This window comes from Anolis carolinensis, chromosome 2 (genome assembly GCF_035594765.1).
Source record: "Anolis carolinensis isolate JA03-04 chromosome 2, rAnoCar3.1.pri, whole genome shotgun sequence".
NCBI lineage: Eukaryota > Metazoa > Chordata > Lepidosauria > Squamata > Dactyloidae > Anolis > Anolis carolinensis.
The window spans coordinates 194,499,101-194,525,221 of NC_085842.1; the positions used below are offsets into that span (position 1 = coordinate 194,499,101).

At 39.5% G+C, this 26,121-nt stretch overlaps 1 protein-coding gene and 1 long non-coding RNA gene across 2 annotated transcripts in view; one reads left to right on the forward strand and one right to left on the reverse strand.

Moving 5' to 3' along the window:
- Positions 1-13,534, reverse strand: part of LOC134296449 (uncharacterized) — a 28,902-nt gene extending 15,368 nt beyond the window's left edge. Inside the window, exons 1-2 of the long non-coding RNA XR_010003200.1 lie at positions 13,396-13,534; positions 10,299-10,396 (exon numbers count right to left, since the gene is read on the reverse strand). This is a non-coding gene — a long non-coding RNA (uncharacterized LOC134296449). The remainder of the gene's footprint in view (positions 1-10,298; positions 10,397-13,395) is intronic.
- Positions 13,475-26,087, forward strand: farsa (phenylalanyl-tRNA synthetase subunit alpha). The gene is made up of 13 exons (XM_003216810.4): positions 13,475-13,750; positions 16,620-16,757; positions 17,175-17,273; positions 18,367-18,485; positions 18,683-18,775; positions 19,124-19,252; positions 19,611-19,726; positions 22,168-22,252; positions 22,809-22,908; positions 23,178-23,346; positions 23,478-23,555; positions 24,811-24,925; positions 25,672-26,087. Exons 1-13 carry the CDS (start codon positions 13,490-13,492, stop codon positions 25,775-25,777), a joined length of 1,608 nt encoding a protein of 535 aa, XP_003216858.2. The 5' UTR covers positions 13,475-13,489; the 3' UTR covers positions 25,778-26,087.
- The last annotated feature ends 34 nt before the right edge of the window (positions 26,088-26,121 follow it).

A 26,121-nucleotide genomic window follows, 5' to 3' on the forward strand; every position in this document is an offset into this window, starting at 1 on the left:
CAGGAAAGTGATTATTTGTATAGGCCTACTATCCATTAAAACAGTGGTTATCAACCTGGGATCCCAAGATGTTTTTGGCCTACAACTCCCAGAAATCCCAGCCAGTTTACGAGCTGTTAGGATTTCTGGAAGTTGAAAGCCAAAACATCTGGGGACCCACAGGTTGAGAATCACTGCATTAAAGACTTACCAGGTAGCTTGACCCTGTTATTAACCCCAAACAGACACACCACTAGTACCTGCTTTCTGATTGCTAAAGTTTCTGTCTTTTCCTAGTAAGGAACAGTGTTTCCGTAATCCCAAGGTTTCTTGTTGTCCAGGAAGTTTTTTGGGTACCTGGAACTTGTGTCCTAGTGGTAACTTGTCTGACCTAAGATTTCTCTGCTGTTGAGTGTCTTACTGGGACATAAACCCTCCATCATTCCTCACCCAGAAATCAATGAAGTAGTTGCTTTGAATTAGTTGTGGAAAATTAGTGCTCTAGTAGAATGCTTCCGCTGGTAGCATTCAGCTAGCATTGCTAGAAAACCTTTCTCTCAGAATGATTCCAGATTTTTATTGAATTTTACAGTAGGTCCCACATAACATCAAACTACGTGGCACTTCTTTTTAGCCCTGTAATGATATGTTATATAGTAGAGTCTCACTTATCCAACACTCGCTTATACAACATTCTGGATTATCCAACGCATTTTTGTAGTCAATGTTTTCAATACATCGTGATATTTTGGTGCTAAATTAGTAAATACAGTAATTACTACATAGAATTACTGCATATTGAACTACCTTTTCTGTCAAATTTGTTATATAACATGATGTTTTGGTACTTAATTTGTAAAATCATAACCTTATTTAATGTTTAATAGGCTTTTCCTTGATCCCTCCTTATTATCCAACATATTAGCTTATCCAACGTTCTGCTGGCCCGTTTATGTTGGATAAGTGAGACTCTACTGTATTTGCTAATCCCTCAACCTAATCTTCACATTTTTCCACTTTACAGCTGGTGTACCCACCCTCCTCTGTAACCTTACACTTGAAACTATCTGTGTGGCTTACAAGACCAAACTTTGACTCAAAACACTACTGTAGAAGGTAAGGAGTTGAACCAGATCAAAATGAAACTGAACCAAATTCAGGAGGAGCTCAGCACATTTTAAAAGCAGCTGTAAAATGGGATAATAGAAGATTAATTGGGACTACCAAATCAGGACAGTTAGTGGGTAAGAGCTACTCAGAACTAAACTCAAATTACAGTGATTCAAGTACAGTTAGTTGGTCCCAAGAACATTATTCCAAGGGCTATATACTATGTAACAGAATTTGAAAAACAATTCTGTTCCTGGTTTGAAAGTGTTATTTCCTGTTTAAGTGTGTAGTACTTACTTTGAATTTAGTTGTTATACTTCAGAAACTTAATTTTTGTGGCTGCCACTAACTACAATATGTTGAATTGGATGAGACCCAATAAGATATACATTGAAAAACTATAGCAAAATCTGCTGCAGGTTGTCCCACAAAAACATTTTTGCAGTTTGATAAACTTTTTTCCATGTTTTTATGATAGACCAATTAAGAAATGATATTTATGACACCCAGGAAAATCAATTGTGTTACATAGTGTTATCTTGCTTTCATCCAAATTGACCAACCGTCAATTGGCATCACTATCCCCTTCAAATCTCTTATGCGGCGGTAACTATTAAGCAGTGAAATCACTCACCCAACCACCTGCAGGCTAGAGCTATAGGGCCTCCCTCAATTGCAACATTCATACTTGCCTCAAACAGACAAGAGTTCTTTCTCCCACTCTGGACATTCAACAGATATATATAAACCCCACTTGCCTAGTTTCCAACAGACCTCACAACCTCTGAGGATGCCTCCCATAGATGTGGGTGAAACATCAGGAGAGAATGCTTCTGGACCATGGCCATACAGCCCTGAAAACTCACAGCAACACAGTGATTCCGGCCATTAAAGCCTTTGACAACACATTAATCAAATAAAGTTTGGATGGACATTGGTTCCTGTCACTAAGGGATAAAGCCCGCTCCCCCCTCCGGATTATGGACAGAATGGTGGAATTTCTGGATTATGTCTGACTTGTAAGTACAGTAAGCTTATTTCCATCCTGAAAGATTCTGGAAAAATTAGAGATGTACTGTCCTCAAGAAAGCACTTCCTAAAATGCTTCCCTGAAAACAATACACAGCTCTCATTATGGGGTTTTTTTCATGTCAGGAGCGACTTGAGAAACTGCAAGTTGCTTCTGGAGTGAGAGAATTGGCCATCTGCAAGGACGTTGCCCAGGGACGCCCGGATGTCTAGATATAACATTTTGTTGGTTTTAAAAGGCCAAATTCAATAATTTTGCACTGTGATGTTGGTTCTGTGCATCCAGGTACCAATTTTTAATGTACCTTTGCCCTGTTAAAATGTTATTTGGGTATCGTAGCATCATGGTATGATACTTCACTTGAGTCTTCACAGTGAAGACTTAATTTTAACTTGGTGACTACTTTGAAGAGTTGCAGTGGAATTGGTGAGGCTATGTCTATGTTTGATCAAGGTCTGGGGTTCCAAGGGGCTCTGGTCTATTTAATTTACTTTTTTAATTTTATCTGTCATTTTTACATCATCTCAGATTTTTTGAATTTCCCAAAGATTCTTCTTCAACTGCCTTTCTCCTGTCCCTTTAATCACTGAAATTGCAGACATTCGTTCAAGCATGGGGAATATGGGGTGGGCCATGGGACAGTTTTCAGCTGATGGAGCCTCCAGGGAGTTGCATGCACTGTCAAAACATAAATATAACTAGAAGTGGCCAGAAATCTATTTCTGAATTTAAAAATCATCGGATTTTTTTCAAGCTAAATTGTAGTTTCCAGGAGCAACCGTTTGCTCTCCTCACCACCTTTTGGCCACTGGGAGCGTTCTTCAGGGGACAAGGGTTACAAAAACCACCTTGATATCTGTAGCCCCAGAGATGCACTTTGTCCCTCCCTGCATCAGCTAGTGGTCATTGTTGTCTCCATATACAAAGTTCACCCACTAATTCCTGGAAATCAGGTTGCTGTTTACAAGACAAAAGCTTAGTTTCTGTTTTCTTTCCTGATGAGTAGAAAGCCCTGTTTTAAGATGTTAATCATCTTAAATAAACATGTACAGCTCTCTGAGATACTAAAGACAAAAAGCATCAGATTTTAATGTGTAACTTGTAACATGGTGCTTTGAAGATAACAATTTGGGTACGAGAGCACCAGAATAATCAGGACACAGATTAAAACTGTGGTGGTGGTTTCTTTTGTTTATATTCACTCTTCCAAGATATACTGTGATGTACTTTTACTCTGTACATTTATTATGTCTGCATAATAAATATATCACTCATGTCTCCTACATGACTGATACTAATTTACAATTGTTAGAGTCTTGCACTGCTTGCTTTATCACTTGATGAAATAGGCAATCATCTCTGAAAGTATGTGTGCTTCGAAAAAATTATGTTATTCTAGATTCCATTGTGTATGCACACCTTAAGTTACCTGTTGATTTATGGTGACCTCAACAATTTCATAAGGTTTCCTTAGGGAAAGAATATTCAAGGATATATACTTAATCTGGATGCAATTCCACAGTATTCGGTGAAAGTTACCTTTGAGTGAAAATATGAATAGATTGAAATGTAGAGCCAATCGTATCCATATTTACGAAGAAGGAAGGTCAAGAATTTGAGTTGATTCTCTGGCAAGCATGTATCAATATCAATGTTGTTATTTAAATCCTATCTTTTTCCAATTAAGAACTCACAGAGCTTTTTTGTTAACTTTTTCCAGCACAAGAATACAGTGGGTATCAGTCTAACTTGTCCTGGACATGAGCTGTATAAGGTTTTACACATCAAAAGCAGCACTAAGGAGACATCAAAATTTATCTGGAAAGGAAAAAGAGCAAGAATTAATTATACAATAATGACAGACCCAAAAAAGAGGGGAGGCTTTGGACTCCCTAATTTAAAACTATTATGAAGCATGTGCATTAATGTGGATAAAGGATTGGGCAACCTTAATGAAATATAGTATTTTGACATTAGAAAGTTTTGATCTAAGACGTGGACGGCATGCGTACCTTTGGTACGGAAAAAGAAAGGTGGAAAAAACTTTGGCAATCACTTTGTTAGATTTTCATTAATTAGGACTTGGGAAAGATATAAAGAAATGATTTATACAAAAATGCCCATGTGGGTGTCACTACTAGAGGCAAAGCAGAAAAAATTCCTGGGTTGGACTATATGGCTAAGATACAAAGAAATCCAGAAAAAAAAAGAATGGTGAATATCAATTAAAACCCAAGATTAAATCAGACAAAAATTTGAAAAAATGTCTTGGTTTCAATATGCCCAAATTAAAGAACAATTTCTAAAGGATAAGGACATAGGTTTCAATGACAAAGAGAACTTCTGGTATAAAATAGTACAAAATTAGATGAAAGAGATCACTAAAATCTACAATAATTTGCTAAATTGGTCCACAGAAATAGAAGAAGTTAAGAACTGTTCAATAAAATGGGCAAGAAATATTGGACGCCCAATCAGACTTGCAGAATGGGAAATGATTTGGAATAACAAATTAAAATATATGTATGCTACAGATTGTAATGAAGTATGAATTTGGTTTACAGATGTTATGTTTAATTGTGTGTTTATGTTTTAAAAGGGTAAGTATCACAGTTATTTCATCTTAGCATTCTGAGGCAGGTTGCCATAGAAACGTAGGCGGAGCCAACTGTCATTTGGCAGAAGAGAGTTTGAAAAGAAACTCAGTCAGTCAGAGTCTGTGGTCAGAGAACTACAGGGAAGGTTGATTTTAATCTGGGCTCTGGTGAAGCTCAGGGAACGCTGATCCTAAGTTAGGGGATCAGGGATAAAATACATTTGGTGACTTATTTTAAGGTAGTCTGTTAGTGGAGAAAGAACTGACGTTTTAAGAAGTTTGGAACACCTCAATATAGTTTTGCAACTGTTGAAGAAAGTGTAACTCTGAGAAGCAACATTGTAACCACTAAGCTCTGTGCCTGAAATAAACTTGTTATTGTTCTTTCAACATCCAAGCCTCTGTCACACATATTCTAAACTAAGTTACGCTACCATCTAAAGTGAATAAGAAGAAGAAAGGGAAAAAGATTCCCCTCTGCCTGAGTTCTTTACACAGATGTTCAGGAAAATTGGTTTAAAATGTTTCACCACTGGCATATAACACCAAAAAAAATAAGGAATAATGTATAAAAACATCCAAATCAAATGCTGGAAATGTAAGAAACAGGAGGGGACATATTACCACGCTTGGTGGACCTGTCGAGAAACAGGAAGATTTTGGACGAAAGTACATGAAGAAGCCCAAAAAATATTGGAAAAAATATTCCCGATGAAGCCAGAATTTTATCTTCTAGGACTAACAGAAAGCATATCAAACTTTTAACGAGAATGAAGACATTACAGCGGCAGCGGCAAGGATAACCTTTGCCAGATATTGGAAATGGGAAGAAATTCCTCCTAAAGAATCTTGAATAAACTAGATGAAATCCATGATATGGATAGACTAACTTACTTAATGAAAGAAAATAGAGGAAAACCACTAAAAATGACAGACTGGAAAACGTATGAAGAATATAGAAAGAATGCAAAGGATTAACTAACAATAAGGAGTACAGTGTTCCCTCATTACTTCGCAGTTCACTTTTTGCGGATTTACTGTTTTGCGGTTCTTCAATAAACTCTAAAATACTATTATAAATAATAAAAATTACAATTTACAGCCTAATGAAGGGAGGCAGGAGAAGCCAAAGGGAGAGAAAAGGAGCCCAAGTGGCAATGGCCCAGAGTCCCCTCAGGGAGAAGGGCAGGGTAGAAATATTGAAAATAAATAAACGGGAGGAGAAGGAGGCAATTTATCAACACATGATTGGTTGATAAAGACTTAAAATAGTGTCTAACTGCTAAAATAATGTATAAATATTAAAATAAATATAGCATCCTTACTTCATGGATTTTCACTTATTGCGGGTGGTCCTGGAACCTAACCCCAGTGATAAGTGAGGGAACATCGTACCAGAGAAAACAAAGCAAAATGGAGACCAGAAAACAAGAGAAGTTGAACAACAGTAGGGCAAAACAGTGAAAGTTAAAAAAGGAAGACCACATAGACTTTTACCTCTTTTACCTTTTTATCTATTTCTAATACCTTTCTCCCTTTCTCCTTTCCTCTTTTTCCTTATCTTATCTACCCTTCCCCTATGCCCCTCCTTTCCTTCAATTTTTACCTCACATTTCATTCCACTTACTTTTTAACTATGTAACACACTTGAAAAACCTGAATAAAAATTTATTTAAAAAAAAACAGCACTTTGAATTGTGTCCAGACACAGACTAGCAATCAGTGAAGCTGCTGGAACAAGGGAATTGTTACTCCCTGCAGCTTGCTCTAATTACCAATTTGTCTATTGCTCTTTGAATCAGCTGATGTTTCTGTACACTCTTTAAATGTAGCCCCATGTAAAACATTGTTACAATAATCTAACCAGGATGTAACTAAGGCACATTTCACTAGGGATATATTTGACATTTGGGCACACTGTGCAAGTGCATTTCTGGCCATGGCCAAATCCTGGGCTTCCAGATTCAGGGTTGAATCCAGGAGCATACCCAAGATGTGGATTTGGGTCTTTAGGGGGAATGTGGCATCATTCCTGTCAAAGCCACAACTCCCAAATACAAGCAGAGTATACATAACTAGTTTAAACAGGCCGATAATTCCAAAAAGATGCCAAACAATCACAGGAATACACAAGAGAAAAATCCAAATGCCCATTACAGGGATGAAGAACCAATTACCATAGATGTCCAAGATACAAGGTTCAGTCAGTCCAAAGCCAGTCCAGGTTTCAAGAAGCATGAGAGACCAAGAGTCCAGGGTTTCTGCACATGTAACTTGTCAATTTTGTTGTACTCAAGCACTGACATTGCACAAAGTAACCAGGTAACAATCTTCAGTCCCTTAAATCCTAAATTCATAGTCGTGACCTGTTGCTGGCTCTTTTCTCAGTTAGCCTTACAGACCTTCACAGCTGAGACCTTAATTTTCTTAAATCCACAAAAGCAAGAATAATAATAATTTTATTTATTATTTATTATACTCAACTCCTCCATCTGCTCTGAAGTCTCTTGCACTTGGTCAGCAGGCTGAGTAGTCTCTCCTTCCATAGATATTACTTCAGAGGTTGACAGAAGGGGCTGCTGTTCACTACTGAGCCTTCCACCAGCATCCCCTTATCCCCTTTCCATGCTGTCCAAGATAATCCAGTACAAGCTGAATACCTATGCCCTGATCTGCATTTCCCCTGACCAGGATCACTCTGTCTTCTTTGGAATAAGTTTCAGTTTATAAATCCTTATAAAGCCCATTCAATTTAGGATCAAAGCAGGGGATTTTTTTGGATTGTGATGGAAAGGGGCAGTAGAGTTTGGTGTTCATCAGCACACTGATGGTTCAAACTTTCCAAACTCTTCCAGTGGTTTCATGTATATGTTAAATAGCATGGGGATAAGAACTCTGAGGGCACCACATGCCAATGACTGCTGTATCAAACAAGAGTCCTAAGGATCATATGCTGGGTTTGCTCCTTCAGGAAGGAATGGCTCCACTATAAAACCAAATCTCCAAGCCCCACCCCAGAAAGACAGCAGAAAAGGGTATGAAGACTATTTATTTACTACATTAATATCCTGCCCTCTCTCACCCCATAGGGGACTCAGAGCGGCTTACAAGTTATATGTACATACAATATATTATGTCATTGGCATAGCATAATATTAGCATTATATATTACTATATTGTTCTATATCACTATAAAGAGAAGCATATTTAATATATAATTAATATTATATTGAATTATTATTAGTATTATATTACATTGCATTATAATATTATTAATACTATATGTATATACAATATATTATTACCATAGCACAATATTATATTATATAGTACTATGTTGTTGCTGGGGGGAGGAGTTCAGTAGAACCAAGAGGAGCACAGTTCCTCTGTCTAGTTTCTGATATAGTTTAACTACTATTTTTGTTTTGTTTTAACTATTAGATATGTAATGGTTGATTGGTTATGTTATTATTTAATTCAGTTTATCTGTTATAATTTTGTTATAGTTTGAATTTTCTGTTTGGGATTGGGAGGCTGAGTATTTTCTTTGTTGTGTATTTTGGCATTGCATGTTTGCCGCTTCTTTGTTGCAAACTGCTCTGAGTCCCGTTGGGATTATCTACCAAGGTGATTTAAGCTATCGTGGTCTGAAGCTAGACTGAAACTGATCTAGATAATCAACTTTGTCCAGAAGCCCCTTGAGCTAGGAAACCACCACATACCCAAAATCTTGCCCAAATGCAATGTTAAAGACTGGTTGATAATTATACAGAATGGTGGAATCTTGAGAGGACTTTTTTTTAACCAATTGTTTTCTAACTGCCTCCTTCAGGTGAGCTGGAACTCTGCTGCTGCAAATCATGATTCAAGATACAAGCCAAGAACATGAAGGTTCTTTGTTTTGTTTGGATATTGGAAGAGGAAAAGCAAGGGCATCCTACAAAAGGTTTCCCAAATCTGGGATGCTTCAGATATGTTGGCTAACTCTAGAGATGGCAACTGTAGTCCACCAGGAGGCTCCTGGGGTTGGAGAAGGCTACTATATAAGCACCTTAAATGTATATTTAAATGTATAATTATGTATGTTTTTAATGTATACTCTTGATTTTATTGTAATTTTTAATCTTGATGGATTTTTAAATCTGATGTAAACTGTTTTTTGATGTATATGTTTATATTGTAAGCTGCCCTAAGTCCCCTGATGGGTGAGAAGGGCGGGGTAGAAGTGATATAATAAATAAATAAAATAAATTAACTAGCAGAAGAACGCATCTTGTCCTGCCTTAGCAGCTCAGTCCCAGTGTCTCTTTTGTCCACCCACTTATTCTTACTGGTTTTTATTTGGCCCAGTGCTCATTCAGCCTTCCTTTTTTCTCACTATGACCACTCCCTTTTAATGAGGCAGTAGGACCTTTTCACTTTCAGTTAACCATCTGAAGCAGGGGTCCTCAAACCTTTTTAATGGAGGGCCGATTCATGGTCCCTCAGATTGTTGAGGGGCCGAATTATCATTTGAAAAAACCCCGAACAAATTCCTATGCTCATTGCACATGTCTTATTTGTAGTGCAAAAAAAAAAAAACCCCAGCAACAATTACTTATTTATTTGTTTACTACATTTATACCCCACCCTCTCTTACCCCGAAGGGGACTCAGAGCGGCTTACAAGTTGTATGTACATACAATATATTATATTATTAGCATAGCACAATATTAGCATTATATATTACAATATTCTACTATACCATTATACTGTAATATTATTAGTAATATTACATTTAATATATAATATATAATTAATATTATTATATTATATTATTATATTGTATTATTATTAGCCGCCCTGAGTCCCCTATTGGGTGAGAAGGGTGGAGTAGAAATACTGCAATAAATAAATAAATAAATAAATAAATATTATATTGTATTACATAATATTATTATCAATATTATATGTATACACAATATATTATATTATTACCATATCATTCATTTACAATATTTCATTTAGAATATTGGTAAATGAAAGAACAATACAATATTTAAAAATAAAAATAATTTTAACCAACATACTGTAAACTTATCAGGATTTCAGTGGGAAGTGTGGGCCTGCTTCTGGCCAATCAAGTAGGATTGTTGTTGTTGTGCCTTCAAGTCATTTCAGACTTTGGGCGAGCCTAAGTCTAAAACTGTGGGCGGGGGCCAGGTAAATGGCCTTGGAGGGCCGCATTCGGCCCCCGGGCCTTAGTTTGGGGACACCTGATCTGAAGGCCCTAAAATATGTAAAGTCCCCATAAAAACAATAGAGCAGCCTACAGGTCCTTTGGAGAAATGCAATTTTTATAGACAGAAAAGGAACTGTAACATAATGTTGAATGGTAAAAGGACTTATGGTATAGTGTCCAGTACAGTGATAATATTGACCCTGTTGTTTTCAATTTTAGAGAGGAAGGAAAAGCATATTTATTTGCTGGCAGATGTTATTTTAAAATAACTGGCAGAATGGATGACCTTGATTGTTAGGGGAACAAAGTTTTCACATCTGTTCTATGATTACATAATATGATCTGATTTCCTGTTTACTTACAGTGGAAATGGCCTGGGAAAGGCAACAGGCAGTCACTTGAAGGAAAGACTGAGATAAAACACTGTTCTGGGCTTGCTGTCCGATCAGCATGGCAATAGCTGCAAAATAGAAAGGAAGATACTGAAGAAATTGTGACCTTTTTCCTTTTGTCATTATGTAACTGAATAAGATGCCTGATTTCACATTTACAGAGCAAAATGCCACATCCTACGATGCTGGATATTGTACATGTATTCATGCTGGCACCAAGACATACTACCCAGTTTATGATTTCACATTCTCAGTTTCTGACAATTTGCCAATAAAATAGTAAATAGCTATACCAAAGGGGAAAAGGAAGTGTTTGTTTATGTGCAGGTCAGCAGAGGTTTTGAGACTAAGCCAGGGAGTGTTGTATTGTGTTCTAATTGTTTTTAAGTTTTGACTTATTTGTTTAATGCAATGTTAACTAACTTGTTTTAATAATTGTATATTTGATTATATTTTAATATTTCTATTTTATAGATTTAAATTGTATTTTTTAAGATTGTGAGCTACTTTCAGTTTTGATCAAGAGAGAAATTGGGGAACTGCTACTACTAATATTGTTTAAATCATTTCATATGCCTACTTAATTTACATTTACCTAACTCACATCAATCTAATCTGTTATTATTTTGTTTAAGAAAAAAATATTTGAAATTGTAGCAGCAAGCTGAATCTGAAAACAGGAACTGTTAAATCAGGAAATGTTATAAGGACCTTTCTCAGCATTTTATTTGGTCAAGAGGTGGCAGTGCAATCCAATCTAATCTAGACCAGGTTTTTTAAAAAACGTTTCGACTGGAGACCCCCTTTCTGCCTGAGAAATTTTTAGGAGATCCCAGGTATATAGGTATATAAAATAAGTATAAAATCAAACATTTACTGATAAAAAATCAGCATCTGCAAGGCTTGCTAAATGGGCTGATTTTCCTTTTTTATGAAGTACAGCAGAAGCATCTTTGACAGAGTCCACTGTAAATACTACACGTTGTTGCTAACAGATTTGTGTAAATGGGTGGCATTCAGAAACCCTTTACTGTTGGCAGGTTTTTCATGACCCCAACATTGAACTAAAAGGATCCCATTTGGGCAGGACCCACGCTTTAAGAAGCAGTTCCCTAGACCAGTGTTTCCCAAACTGTGCTCCTCCAGGTGTTTTGAACTTCAGCTCCCATAAGTCCCAGCCATCTTACCAGCTGTTAAGAATTGTGGCAACTGAAGTCCAAAACATCTGGAGGAGTACAGTTTGAGAAATTCTGCCTTAGACAATCTCATTGTCAATTGTGCCATGCCAGAGAAGCCTTACAGACTTTCAAACAAAGATAAATACAGTATGATCTAATTCAGAACAGGAGCATGGTTCCTAAAGTTTTTAAAGAGTTTTCTAAACATACAGAATTTCAGGAGATGCATCCTATCATACACACATTTGGATTTAACTATTCCGTTCAAAATGTAATGTAATTAAAATGGGTCAGAATTACAGACTAAATTTCATTGCAATGCATTGAATAAATCGTGCTTGCCATTGGTAGAAATGAACTGAAATTTGGAATATTAAGGAAAGAAACAAAGTAACATATTGAACAATCAGGGAATAAAGAACACCAAACTATTCTAAACAAAGGTGTATGCACTTAAGATTTTCTAATTACGCAATTGTATGAAATTAGATGCTGGATTTCATTTCTACCAAGGATTTTATTTAAAGTTTTTACAAATCTGCATATGCTGTATTCTAACTTGTCCAGCACTACCTCTCACACTTGGTAATTTGCAGTCCAAAGGAACTGGAAGGCACAATCCTCCAAACCTGATGTTTATTTTTAAAGTGCCATAATTAAAAAAAAAATTAAGACTACAGAGGACAGGATCAGAAGTCAAAACGACCTTAACAGATTAAAGAGCAGGGTCAAAACTAACAAAATGAATTTCAACAAGGACAAATGTAAGATACTACACTTCAGCAGAAAAAAATGGAATGCAATAATACAGAATGGGTGATGCCTGGCTTGACAACAGTCCATGTGAGAAAGATCTTGGGGGTCTTTGTAGACAATAAGTTGAACATGAGCCAACAGTGTGACGCAACAGTTAAAAAAAGCCAATGGGATTTTGGGCTGCATCAAAAGGAGTGTACTCTAGATTGAAGGAAGTAATGGTGCCCCGTTATTCTGCTTTGATTAGACCCTGCCTGGAATACTGTTTCCTGTTCTGGGCACCACAATTGAAGAGGAGTGTTGACAAGCTGGAAGGTGTCCAGAGGAGGGCAATTAACATGATCAAAGGTCTGGAGACCATGAATCCCTATGCAGAGCGGCTTAAATAACTGGGTATGTTTAGCCTGCAGAAGAAAAAGTTGAGAGGAGACATGATAGCCATGTGTAAATATGTGGAGGTTGTCATAAGGAAAAGGGCACAGGCTTGTTTTCTGCTGCCATTGAAACCAGGACTAAGAGCAATGGGTTCAAATTACAGAAAAGGAGATTTCACCTGAACTTCCTGACTGTACGAACTGTGTCAGCAACAGAACTTTGATTCAAGAGTGTAGTGGAAACCCCTTCCTTAGAAACTTAAATCCACATTATCTGCTTTGAACTGGATTAGATGAGTCTACACTGCCATATAACCCAGTTCAAAGCAGATAATCTGGATTTTTTATGGCAATGTAGAAGGGGTCTGAGAAAAGCTCCAACAGCCAAGGCTTACTTATCATTGCAGGGAAAGCTTGCCAAGTTGTTATATTTGCAACACTAGGATGAAACCTGGACAACGCTAACGCTGACTTGTTTGGAGGGCTGCTGTGAGTTTTCCGGGCCATATGTTCCAGACTCATTTTCTCCTGAGGTTTCGCCCACATCTATGTCAGGCATCCTCAGAGGTTGTGAGGATGCCTGCCTTAGATGTGGGCGAAACGTTAGGAGAGAAGGCTTCTGGAACATGGCTATATAGCCCGAAAAACCTTCGACAACTACTTGTTTTGTATTTTTATGCAACAATTTTGTAGTTTTGTCGACGTTTGCTACGCACATGGCGGCCTCTTCGGTGTGTATGAGGGAAACCGGAAGTTTACCAGATATATCCGGCCGGCTTCACTCATTTCCGGTTCTTCAGCCAATCAAGCCCTCCGCTTCTGCGACTTGACGCTGCAGGAAGCCGCTTCAGCTATGGACGCTCTATCACAGGAAACACTCTCTGCACCGGAAGCCCTTAGTCCGTGCCTGTCAGGAGGTGCTGGGAAGATGTCTCCCACCATGGGGGAAGCGGATGCCAGCTCTGGGTCAGCGGCGGAGCTGCTTTTACGACGGCTTGAGGCGGCCGGAGCCCACGGCGAGGCTGGGATTTGTAGCCTGGAGGCGGCCACTGCGCTCGGCTTGGAGCACCAAGTGCTTGTCGGGGCCGTGAAGAGCCTGCAGTCGCTGGGGGAGGTAAGAGGGCCGAGGGGGCGGGGCTTGGTTCTGACCACGCCCCCAAGTCACCGCTCTCTTGAAGCGGGGGGGGGAGGGCTCACCTATTCTGTTGTTTGATTGGCTGGGAGAGTTCGGGCTTGCGCAGAAGAACAGAATTGCGGGTGTATGTTTTTTGCTGCTAGACCCATCTAGCAGGGTAGGCTGTTAGGAATTGTGGCAATTGAAGTTTAAAACACCTGGAGGGCTGTAGTTTGTCCATGCCTGGGCTAGCCTGTAAGCTTCACTGATAATATTTGTTACAGTTTTATTTATTTGGTAGTAAATTTCTGAACTATTAAGCCTGGCAGTGAATAACAAAGAATACATTTTATTGATTAGTCCTTAAGCCATATAATAATAAATAATAAAACTCTATCTCCCTCAAGGGACTCAGGGTGGTTTCCAACATAACAGAAAACCATAATAATAGTAATAATAATAATAGCAAGCCATCAGAACAAAATGCAATTAAGGCCAAGATCGAAAAATCAGCTGATGACCCAAAATGCAGACTGTGCAAGGAAGCTGATGAAACCATTGATCATATCCTCAGCTGCTGTAAGAAAATCACACAGACAGACTACAAACAGAGGCACAACTATGTGGCCCAAATGATTCATTGGAACTTATGCCTCAAGTACCACCTCCCAGCAGCAAAGAACTGGTGAGATCACAAACCTGCAAAAGTATTGGAAAATGAGCATGCAAAGATACTGTGGGACTTCCGAATCCAGACTGACAAAGTTCTGGAACACAACACACCAGACATCACAGTTGTGGAAAAGAAAAAGGTTTGGATCATTGATGTTGCCATCCCAGGTGACAGTCTCATTGACGAAAAACAACAAGAAAAACTCAGCCGCTATCAGGATCTCAAGACTGAATTTCAAAGACTCTGGCAGAAACCAGTACAGGTGGTCCCGGTAGTGATGGGCACATTGGGTGCCGTGCCAAAAGATCTCAGCCGGGGCGGCTTACAAGACAACAACAGTACAGCAGAAATTAGACTAAATCATTAAAAATAAACAACATATATAGATGAACATAAAGCACCTCAACTCAGAATAAAATAAGCAATACAACATGAACAATAAATTATAATTAAAACCATAATGTACAAACCAGATTAAACATCCCAGCCACAGATCAGATTAGAGCAGGGGTCCCCAAACTAAGGCCCGGGGGCCGGATGCGGCCCATCGAAGCCATTTATCCGGCCCCCACGGCACAAGGGCAGAAGGGGGTTGGGCTAAATGACCCAAGGGGTCTCTTCTTCTCTTACAACCCTTATTATTATTATTATTATTATTATTATTATTATTATTATCATTGAGGCTGGGTGGACATCTGTCAGGGGCAATACTAATGGCTTTTGGTGCACAAAGGCAGAAGGGGATAGAACTAAATGGCCCAAGGGGTCTCTTCCAACCCTCTTTATTATTATTATTATTATTATTATTATTATTATTATTATTAACATTGAGGCTGGGTGGCCATCTGTCAGCGATGCTTTGCTTGTGCTTTCGGTGCACAAAGGCAGAAGGAGATTGGACTCAATGGCCCAAAGGGTCTCTTCCAACCCTCTTTTTTATTATTGTTGTTGTTGTTGTTGCTGTTGTTGTTATTATTATTATTATTATTAATTATTATTATTGCTTGGTGGCCAACTATAGTCCGGCCCTCCAACGGTCCGAAAGATCATGAACTGGCCCCCTGTTTAAAAAGTTTGGGGACCCCTGGATTAGAGTATCAGCATCAGTGTAAAACTAGCTAAAACTAGCATGCACAATATCAAATAGGGTTAACACATCAACACGTGTCTAAAAGCTTTGTTTTTGCCCCTTCCAAAGCATGCCTTCTATGGGCTTGGCTCCGAAGGAGAAGGATTGAATATATTCAGTGATGACAGAAATGTACTTCCACTCCACTGTGATGTTTTAGTGCAAGGTCAGTCCCATTCTGACTTCTGATATCCCAGTAAAGATGTCTTCTAAAGGAATAATGGTAAGAAATGTTATCATTCAGTCATGGCTTCCAGATCGTCATCATATTTCCCTGCACACAGTGAGCTTGAAAACATCAGACATGCAGTTGATGGAATGTAAATAAATGTCCTGGAAGTATAGAAAACTAGCCTATGAGAGAGAAGATTGGGCTAGAATAAAGCCAGAATGATATTTTCCCTGACAAATAACAACAACAACAACAACAACTATATTCTTGTACCCCGCCTCCATCGCCCCAAAGGGGCTCGGGGCAGCTTACATAAGAAACGATCCAACCACAACATAAATTAACATATAATCCATGAATTTAAAACACAATATAAGAACAAAATTATAAAACAACATAGCATGATAATTAATTAAAACCTAGCCAGCAATTGCTACATATACAGAGGGTGAGTAGTGCAAAACTCTGGGTAGCGTCCATAAATGATATAGGGACGGGCAGGGAAGTACTTAGAAATGGTCACATTAAAACATCAAAACCTATAAAATAAGGGGCGCTGATAAAGTGCACATGAAGACAATTGATCATGTGAATCTCTAGATCTGGTGGGAGTGGTTGATCCAGGCACAAGTTTCTCTTCTCAGAATAAACTAGATTTGTGTGGGAATTATGATGCTTTCATGGTGTTTCAGATGCTGTTTCAGATGAAAAGGGAAGGGAGAGGATGTAAGTTGTTTGACTGGCTCCTGGTTAGGACCACAGTTATTACTTTGCTCTTTCAAATTTCAGTCCTCTCTCTCTCTTCTCCCTCCCTGCTGCTACTTTCAAGCTGCAGCCCTATCCCATTTCAATTAGGGGATTTCCGCCCTTTAAGATGTTCTCATTTTCTCTTTAGGTAATTGAGGCAGAGCAGCGCACATCCAAGAAGTGGGAGCTGACACCTGAGGGCCAAGAAATTGTGCAAGAAGGAAGCCATGAAGTTCGGGTCTTTAACAGCATCCCTTCTGAGGGTCTGGTCCAGAGTGAGCTGATGGTAATATCTTTTCCCATACACTGATTAAACTAGAGTATAATTGAAGAAATAGTAGACCTGCCTCATCTGTCCCAATTGGAATATTTGGTGGAGGTCTTAGTTAAAATTTCTTCTCCAGATGTAATTGAAGATGAAAAAGCACTATGTTTCTTCATTATTTATATTGGCAGTGGTTCTCAACCCGGAGTCCCCAGATATTGTTGGCCTACAACTCCCATAAATCCCAGCCAATTTACCCAGCTGTTCTGGGAGTAGAAGGCCAAAAACATCTGGGGACCCCAGGCTGAGAACCACCGGGGAGATGGGGTGGGGTATAAGAATAAAGTTTATCATTATTATTATTAGTAGCTTGTGAGAGTGGCAGGTTAGCATTTGACATTTCACCTGTAGGCTGATGTTTCCTTTGTTTCTCTGTAGAAGCTGCCAAGTGGAAAAGTGGGATTCAGCAAAGCAATGTCCAACAAATGGATCCAACTAGACAAGAACTCTGAAGGCGGACCCCGGATCTTCCGGGCGGTAGGTCACTGGCTCTCTATCTACCTTGTGTATTTGTTTCTGCAGGACAGTATGTTGCCAGTATGTTCAAAGTGGTTACATAGTTTCCTGAACAACATTCTGGTTAAATGCATTATTACGTATCTCCTTATTACTACTACTGTTTTTTATTCATTTATATCTCACTTTTTTCCGATGATTTTGGGTTAGAGTAAAATTATGAATGTAAAAAATAATTAAACAATGCATCTCCAAACATTTTTACAATGTAATGAACAGCTATATAGAAACTCTAAAAAACTTAACCTTCATAGCATTAAAAGCCAATCCTAGTGGGTTGGTAAAAGCCTGAAAACATAAAAAATATTTTGATCTACTGTTTTAATATCTTGTTCTTTAATATAGATTTTATATATATATATATATATATTCCTGCCAATGTAAAATAACAATGAGAAGGTGATAGGAAAGAGAGAAAATCTTTTCCAGATTATCTTTTCAGTAAGCTGTCTAGGGCTGTGTGTATCAGAAATAGCAATATTGAATTGTGCCCTGAAATGGATTGACTGCCAATAGAACTGTTGCAACAAGAGAGGTATAGATGTTAAAGGTCCCAGCATTATGAATTCTGGAGACTCTTATCATCCCAGGTAGCTAAGGCAGGGAGACTGTTGATCAGTAACGTTGGTGGTATAACAACAGAATCCCTAGTTCAGGCCTTTTCAACCTGTGGCCTTCCAAGTACTTCAGCCTCTATCTCCCAGAAGCCCTAGCTAGCTTGTTTAATGGTTAGGAATTCTGAAGTACAAAACACCTCGACAGCCACAGGTTGGAGAGGCCTGCCCTAGTCTGTGCCCAACACTGCTGCAATTCCACCTCCCCGCCCCATAGGTCTTGCCACAGTGGCAAAACTTAAGAGAAATTAACCCCAGCCTTATCCAACCAGATCTCAGTGGTACTTACCAGGTTGGCATGTTTATTCAGGATCAAGTTCTGAATGGCAGCTGCTTTCCTATTCTCCAACCTGGTCAACCAAACTAGAGGAATCCAAGGATAATGAGAGGGGAACAAAACATCAGGGCTCTTTCCTGAAAGGACCGTTCTTCTTTCCCAGGTGGATTCTGTAGAGGATTCGGTGAGGGAGAAGCTTCTCCAAGTGCAGCAAGGGGAGGCTGACAGCCTTGAAGAGAAGGACAGGAATGAACTGAAAAAGCGGAAACTTTTGGCAGAAGTGTGAGTTTTAATTTCAGCATCTCACTCCTTATGATCTGTTTTTCAGACTTGATTTTGTAAAGAGATACTGGTTGTTGAGTTTTGCTCCTTGCAATTGTTATCCAGAAATGTATACTGTGATGTGCAAATTCTTCAAAAGGAATTTAGATGTGCTTTTGTCCAACAGAATCAGCAGCAAAACCTGTGCTTGTTTTCAGGACCCTGAAGTCATACTGGATCAAAAAGGGAAATGCTTTTAGTACAAGTGTTGCCAAGCAGGAAACAGATCTCACTCCAGAGATGATTGCCAGGTGAGGAACTATTATGGTCATACTTTGGTCTGTGGTCCCATATTGAGGTTTCTCACCAGAATATGATTTTATGCCCCCAATCAGAACCTTAGTTACAAAATTCTTGGTTTCATAGGAATTCTGCAATAGCCCATAGCTGTTAAGAAATGATGATATTTTTTTTTTTGTAAATCTTATCAGTTCTGCAGCCTATTTTATTTCACCTCCATGCTTCCTGTGATGTGCTGGTAGCTGCCTTTTTGTAAGCAGAATTTCTATAGCTGAATAAAAAGTTATCTGAAAGGAACCATAGTCTATTACAATATTAACTCTTGATCTCCTTGCTCTCACCCATCCACAAATTTGCAGTGGTTCTTGGAGAGACTTGAATTTCAAGGCGTATAACTTTGAGGCACTGGGTATCATGCCTGAAAGTGGACATCTCCATCCACTGCTGAAAGTCCGCAGCCAGTTCCGGCAGATCTTCCTTGAAATGGGGTATGTATTCTTTTTTTCCTCAAAATCCTGGTGAAGCCTGGGGCTGAGATGACAAATGTGTTATTCAATAATATGTGCATGTAAAGGCCTAGCCAATCTGGGTTTTTCTTTTCATCAATATGGAATGTGTAATATGTTTACAATAACTTATCATTATGGAAGTTCTCCTGTGGGGAAAACAGTGCTGGCAAAAAGCTATTGCTGCAGTAAACTTCCTCCCCACTGCTTTTTTAGGTTCAAGCAGATTCTTGATGTTTTCTGTCCAGATTTGGGGTTGTTTTCCTGTAGTTTATCAGAAGCTACTCCTGTGACTGCCTTCTATATAGCTGTCTGGTAGACTGGGTGTTTCCTTCTTTAGTTTTACAGAAATGCCAACTGATAATTTCATTGAGAGCTCCTTCTGGAACTTCGATGCCCTGTACGTACCACAGCAGCATCCAGCCCGGGACCAGCATGACACTTTTTTCATAAAAGGTCAGTTGGTTGGCATTCATCTGACCCGCACTTCTGCCCTTTCATACCTAGGATATCAAGACCTTAGGGTTTCTCCTTTAGGGGTTAGTCACAGTCAAGATCTGAGTCTTTAGGATGTGGATTCCCAATATGCCACTTGCAAGAGACCTGCAACTTGGCTGCCATAATGGTTTGACAGACCCCATTATAAATCACTCATCCTGTTCATTGTTGTGTATCAAGTAGTGTTTTTTTGAGCCTTTAAAGCAGGTTTCCAAAGAAATGCATTGTTGATTGTCCAAGAAAAGAATGGGAAGGTGGAATAAGAGAGATGGAGGGGAGGACAGGAAGAAGGCATATAGTTTGAACTGTACATGGTCAAGTGGAGAAAGCACACACTACCAAACTGCACATATGGGAGTATATATATGCAATGCATAGCCAAAGCATGTGTGCATGCATTTATTTTCTGTAGTATCAAATTTAGATCCAGTAGAACTTAATTCTTAAATTGGATGATTTTCATGTAGGATTCTACCCTACCCCAAACTGCCTTCTGCCACCAATGTTACTGAAGCATAAGGCCTACATCCAGTACACAGGTTCTTGTTGTTTATTCGTTCAGTTGCTTCTGACTCTTTGTGACCCCATGGACCAGCCCACCCATAGCTCCCTGTAGGCCATGACCACACCCAGCTCCTTCAAGGTCAAGCCAGTCACTTCAAGGATACCATCCATCCATCTTGCCTTTGGTCGACCCCTTTTCCTTTTTCCTTCCATTTTCCCCAGCATCATGATCTTTTCCTAGCTTTCCTGTCCTCTCATTACGTGGCCAAAGTACTTCATCTTTGCCTCTAATATCCTTCCCTCCAGTTAGCAGTCAGGCATTATTTCCTGGAGTATGAACTGGTTGGATCTTCTTGCGGTCCAAGGCACTCTCAGAATTTTCCTCCAACACCACAGTTCAAAAGCATCTATCTTCCTTTTCTCAGCTTTCCTTATGGTCCAGCTCCCATATCCATGGGTTACTATACCATTGCTTTAACTATGCGGACCTTCATTGCCAGTGTGATGTCTCTATTTTTCATTATTTTATTGAGGTTGGTAATTGCTCTCCTCCCAAGGGGTAAACATCTTCTGATTTCCTGGCTGCAGTCTGTGTCTGCAGTAATCTTTGCACCTAGAAATACAAAGTCTGTGACAGCCTCCATGTTTTCTCCCTCTATTTGCCAGTTATCAATCAGTCTGGTTGCCATAATCTTGGTTTTCTTGATGTTTAATTGCAACCCAGCTTTGCACTCTCCTTTTTCACCTTGGTAATAAGGCTCCTCTGCTCCTCACTTTCAGCCACCAAAGTAGTATCATCTACATATCTAAGTCTGTTAATGTTTCTTCCAGCAATTTTAACTTCAGCTTTGGATTAATCAAGCCCCGCACGTTGCATGATATATTCTGCATACAAGTTGAATAGGTAGGGTGAGAGTATACAGTCCTGCCGTACCCCTTTCCCAATCTTGAACCAGTCTGTTGTTCTGTGGTCTGTTCTTACTGTGGCTACTTGGTCATTATACAGATTCCTCAGGAGACAGACATGGTGCCTTGGTATTCCCATACCATCAAGAACTTTCCACAGTTTATTATGATCCACACAGTCAAAGACTTTAGAATAGTCAATAAAGCAGAAGTAGATGTTTTTCTGAAACTCCCTGCCTTCCTCCATTATCCAGCAGATATTGGCAATTTGGTCTCTCATTCTGTGTTCCTAAGAACACAGGTTCTTAGGAACACAAATAATTTTAATAACCTGTTCTTTCTTGTCTGTGTACACTAATTTGTTCTATGACTTTATGGCCATTTTGTTTTCATTTAATGTAGAAATCATGAAGATCTATGATTTGAGACCATTTTTTGTGTCATGGCAGTGCTTGCAAGTATTAGATTTTGACTTTTCCTGGGCAGTCTATATAAAACACATTTTATTGGAGTAGTGGTCTGAATGAGGATCCCATGCTTTTTAAAAAAAGGAAATTTGTGATGATCTGTCTTTTGATTAACTATGCCCTTTACCTTCTTGATGTTTCATAATAACAAGTGGTCCATGGAAGAACCTGGGGGTCAACTTATCCCAAGGTGATTGGGTGGGTCCTTTCCCCTGCTGGTGGCATGGATCACTAGTCCTGTGACTAGTGGTTCTCACAACAGCCATTTCAAGATGGTCACTTCCCCACAACTTTGATTGTGCCATGCCCCCCTCTCCAAAATGGGGAAGGCAAGTGCCCTTCATTTTGGGCTAGATTTAAGTGAGAAGGCCCTCTATTCTACTAGAGAGAGCAAACATGAAATCTTCTGGAAGCCTTTCTTACTCTGGATCTGGAGCACATTAAAGCACTTACTCTCTTTTTTCCAATGCACTGGATGGTCCCTACATGCCCATCCCACTTGTTTTCTCTCCTTCCTTTCAGATCCTGCTGAAGCCATTGAGTTTCCCATGGATTATCTGAAAAGAGTAAAGAGGGTTCACTCGCAAGGAGGTTATGGCTCTCAAGGGTGAGATTTAATGCACATTTTTAATGGTTTGGTCTGGCAGTGTAAGAAAACTAACAATACTGATAAAAAGCCTGTGAATATTGATAACTCAAACTTGTGTGATGCCTTGCCCAGTTCATTGCAGGGTTAACTGTTAGTGCTTGCAATAGAAATCTCTTTCTCCAGTTCCTGAGAACAGTGAGATCACCCTTTTGTTACTAATGCTTGTGCTACAAGCATGAAAAAAGAGGAAATGCAAGCCTCCCAAGGTGGAATTTATAGTCTATGTTTGTTCGTCACAGCACTCTTCGAAGCTGTATTTTGAGATATATTACTATGCAATGAAAAGTAGAGTTGGGAATGGGCATTCTTATTATGTTTTATATACAAAATATCAAATCTTGTATAAAAGGGAAATGGGTGGCTTTTTAAAAACTGTTCCAGTCAGTAAACACTCCCCCCCCCCCCCACTGTGAACAATAATGCTTATTATTGCTTGTTCTTCAGCCCTATACCTCAGATGTTGTCTTTTGGAGTCAACCCATTATGTTATATCTTTCCACTCTTACTTTCCCAGGTACAAATATGACTGGAAATTAGAGGATGCTCGGAAGAACCTCCTTAGGACTCATACAACTGCTTCCAGTGCCCGTATCCTCTATCAGTTAGCACAGCAGGTAACTACTCAGTAAAAGGATTTCCTGCTTTGCACTATCTTGACTATGTAAGTGATGAAAAAAATTGAAGAACATTGAAATGCAGGAGTGGGCAAATACTGCTTTCCAGAGGTGTATGTTCTATAGCACAGCCAATGTGGAGCCAGCATTGCCTACAGCATTGCAAATTAGTAGTGGGAGTCATCTAAACTTGGTCTAAACTGTCTACTAAGACTGAAATAGCTGACCCCAGCCAAAGTGTAAGTTAGTGACAAATATTTCTCCTACAGGAAAAATTCACCCCTGCCAAATACTTCTCGATCGACCGTGTCTTCAGAAATGAGACATTGGATGCCACACACTTGGCAGAGTTCCATCAGATTGAAGGGGTGGTGGCCGATTATGGCTTGACCCTGGGGGACCTGATGGGTGTCCTGAAGGAGTTTTTCACCAAGTTAGGTAGGAGTTGCTGGATGATTAAAATGGAGGTGGATATCAGAGGGCTGGGCATGGGCAGCAGTCTAGGAGAACGGCTCTTTGTGGGGTTGCCCCTCTCTCTGTCCAAGAACCAAGTTTTATCTCTCTGGCAGGAATCACTCAGCTGCGCTTCAAGCCTGCATACAATCCTTATACAGAGCCCAGCATGGAGGTTTTCAGCTATCACCAGGGTAAGTGCCAGAAAATGAGTAGATGCAGTTTGAAGAACTGAAGTATTACATCCTTCTCCCACATTTCCTCTGCTTTTTCTGTTGAGAAGTAAAATTTCTCAATAGATAAGCTTGTCGGCAGCCGCTGTAGTGTTTTTCAGGAAATAGAACAAGCTGTTTCAACACTGATCTCCACTTGGATTCTTACCAATGAGACATTTTAGCTTTCCATCTCAGCTAAGAAAGCAGCTGCACAGTAAATGCACAAAAGAATTCTGACTGTGCCCAATTTAGCCCTTGATAATCCCCTTATCACTCATGCCATTGGGAAAAAAACAGGCATCCTGATAATGAAAAAGCATCCTAATGTAGATGGTATCATCAACAATCCTGACATGCTGGCTTGTCACTTTTGTAGAAATTCCTGTTTCCTGGGTGGCCTAATTTGAAGAAAAAGCCCCATGCTTTTCAAGAGTAGCATCTCATTAAATACGGGTTCATAAATCTACATTGACTTAATGTCCAGACATGCCATCTCTTTCAGATTTTATTTATACTTTAAAAAATATTCAATAGAACATGGCAGGATTTGTCAAAATATTTTAAAAGGAAATAAGAAACAGAATGTCTTTTGATTCCTGTTTGATAGAAAGGGGAGCCCAAGAGGATGGAAGATGTTGGTAAACATGTTTTTAAAAGTCCACTCCTTTTTTCCATGTTAATTGTTCTCCCAGTGTTTTAAACTTTCTTAACAGTGGCTCTAAAACTGGGGCGGAGCAACTGAAATATGTGTGTGAGAGAGAATATTCCCCCCATTTCTTTTTCTGTTTATATCTTGCCAGCCTTCCAGACAGAACCCAAGACTTCAAAATGAAATGCTTGACTTGGCTTAGGCAGTCATTTGAACATTAAGTCAGTGTGCTCTTTTTGCCTTGTGCCTTAATCTTTGTTTTCCATAGCTGTGGGACTGGGCAAACTGTAACACACTGTTTTCTCTTGATTTAAGGTGTGAAAATGATGAGACATTTCTTTCTTTGCTCTTTACAGATAAATACAACACATGATCATTCCTATCTCTGTCTAGGCCTTTTCAGTTGCCTGCCTTCCGTATGAGATCCCAGCAGTAATTCATGTCCCACAAGTGTGTGTAAATTGGATTCCTGCAATCAGCTTGAAACATGTTTATATGGGATCTTGATGCTGCCTGAGATCTTAGGCTATCTGCCTTGCCCACTTCCTTATCTTAACACTACAACAAACTTCCACTTTCTTGCAGGATTGAAGAAATGGGTGGAAGTGGGCAACTCAGGAGTCTTCCGCCCAGAACTTTTGCTTCCCATGGGCTTGCCAGACGGGGTATCTGTCATTGCCTGGGGACTATCTCTGGAACGGTGAGTATCTTTGAGTTTGGGAAGATGGGCTAACCCTTTCAGTCCACTTTTAAACTATCTTTTAGATTGTATCCTGTCAGAAGGCCTATGCAGGGATGGGCAAACTTCAGCCCTCTAAGTGTTTTGAAGTTTAACTCCCAGAAATCCAAATTGTGGGAGCTGAAGTCCAAAACACTTGGAGGGCTGAAGTTTGTCCACATCTGGCCTATAGGCTGTAGTTGTCTCTGTGATAGGGACCAAACACTTCCCTAACTCACATTGTACTTTTCTAAGTCTCTTAAGTAGGTAGGAACTAAAATTAATCTAAATAAACCTTCATCTGCAATTGGCATCTTGTCTCTGAGGCTCTAATCTCTGCCATGAGACTGGATGACCCAAGCCATGTGCCCTCCTCACCTCTGGAGGATTAGACCTCATTCACCTCCTGACCCGGAACACAGTCAGCAGGCTATTCACCCGGATCAAACTGGTGGAGCGTCATCAGCACCGTACATGGATCATGGGCAAGGGTGTGTCATTGGCTGTATTATTACAGGTTTTGAATGACATTATGCACTGCTAGGTTTTCAGAGAACCTCAAATTACAGTTCTGTTTGTACATAGTTGCTCCTTTTCCTGCATTTCTGCTAGTATGTAACTGGAGTTATTTTTATTTTGACCTTTTTATACTGACCCCAGCATTTTTGTGGGCTTATAAAACATTTCCAAGAAATTCCTGCTGAGACTTTTTTTCTCCTCTTTTCCAGTCCTACCATGATCAAGTATGGCATCAATAATATCCGGGAGTTGGTTGGTCACAAGGTCAATTTGCAGATGGTATACAACAGCCCGCTCTGCCGCTTGGATGCCTAGGTTCAAGATTCCACCCTCTTTCTTCAGACCTATTTATTACCACTTTTCCTTGCTGGGAACATTGGGGTCTTTCATAGTTCTGGATGGCGAGGCGGTGTAGCCGAAAAGCTGCACAAGACTACATCTTTGCAGAGGAATGATGACTCTCTATTTACAGTCCCAGATTGTATGGATTAAATGTGTCTCAGTGCAAGAACACAGGCAGGATTGGTGGCTGCTTAAGTTTCTGATGCTCTTGCAGTGTATCTAGGCAATGTTTCTACCATGTCCTGTTGAAAAGTAACATACTTGGATAAACATCTGCACTTTTCATTGTCTTTTGGCATTCCTTCTTAAAACCTGAA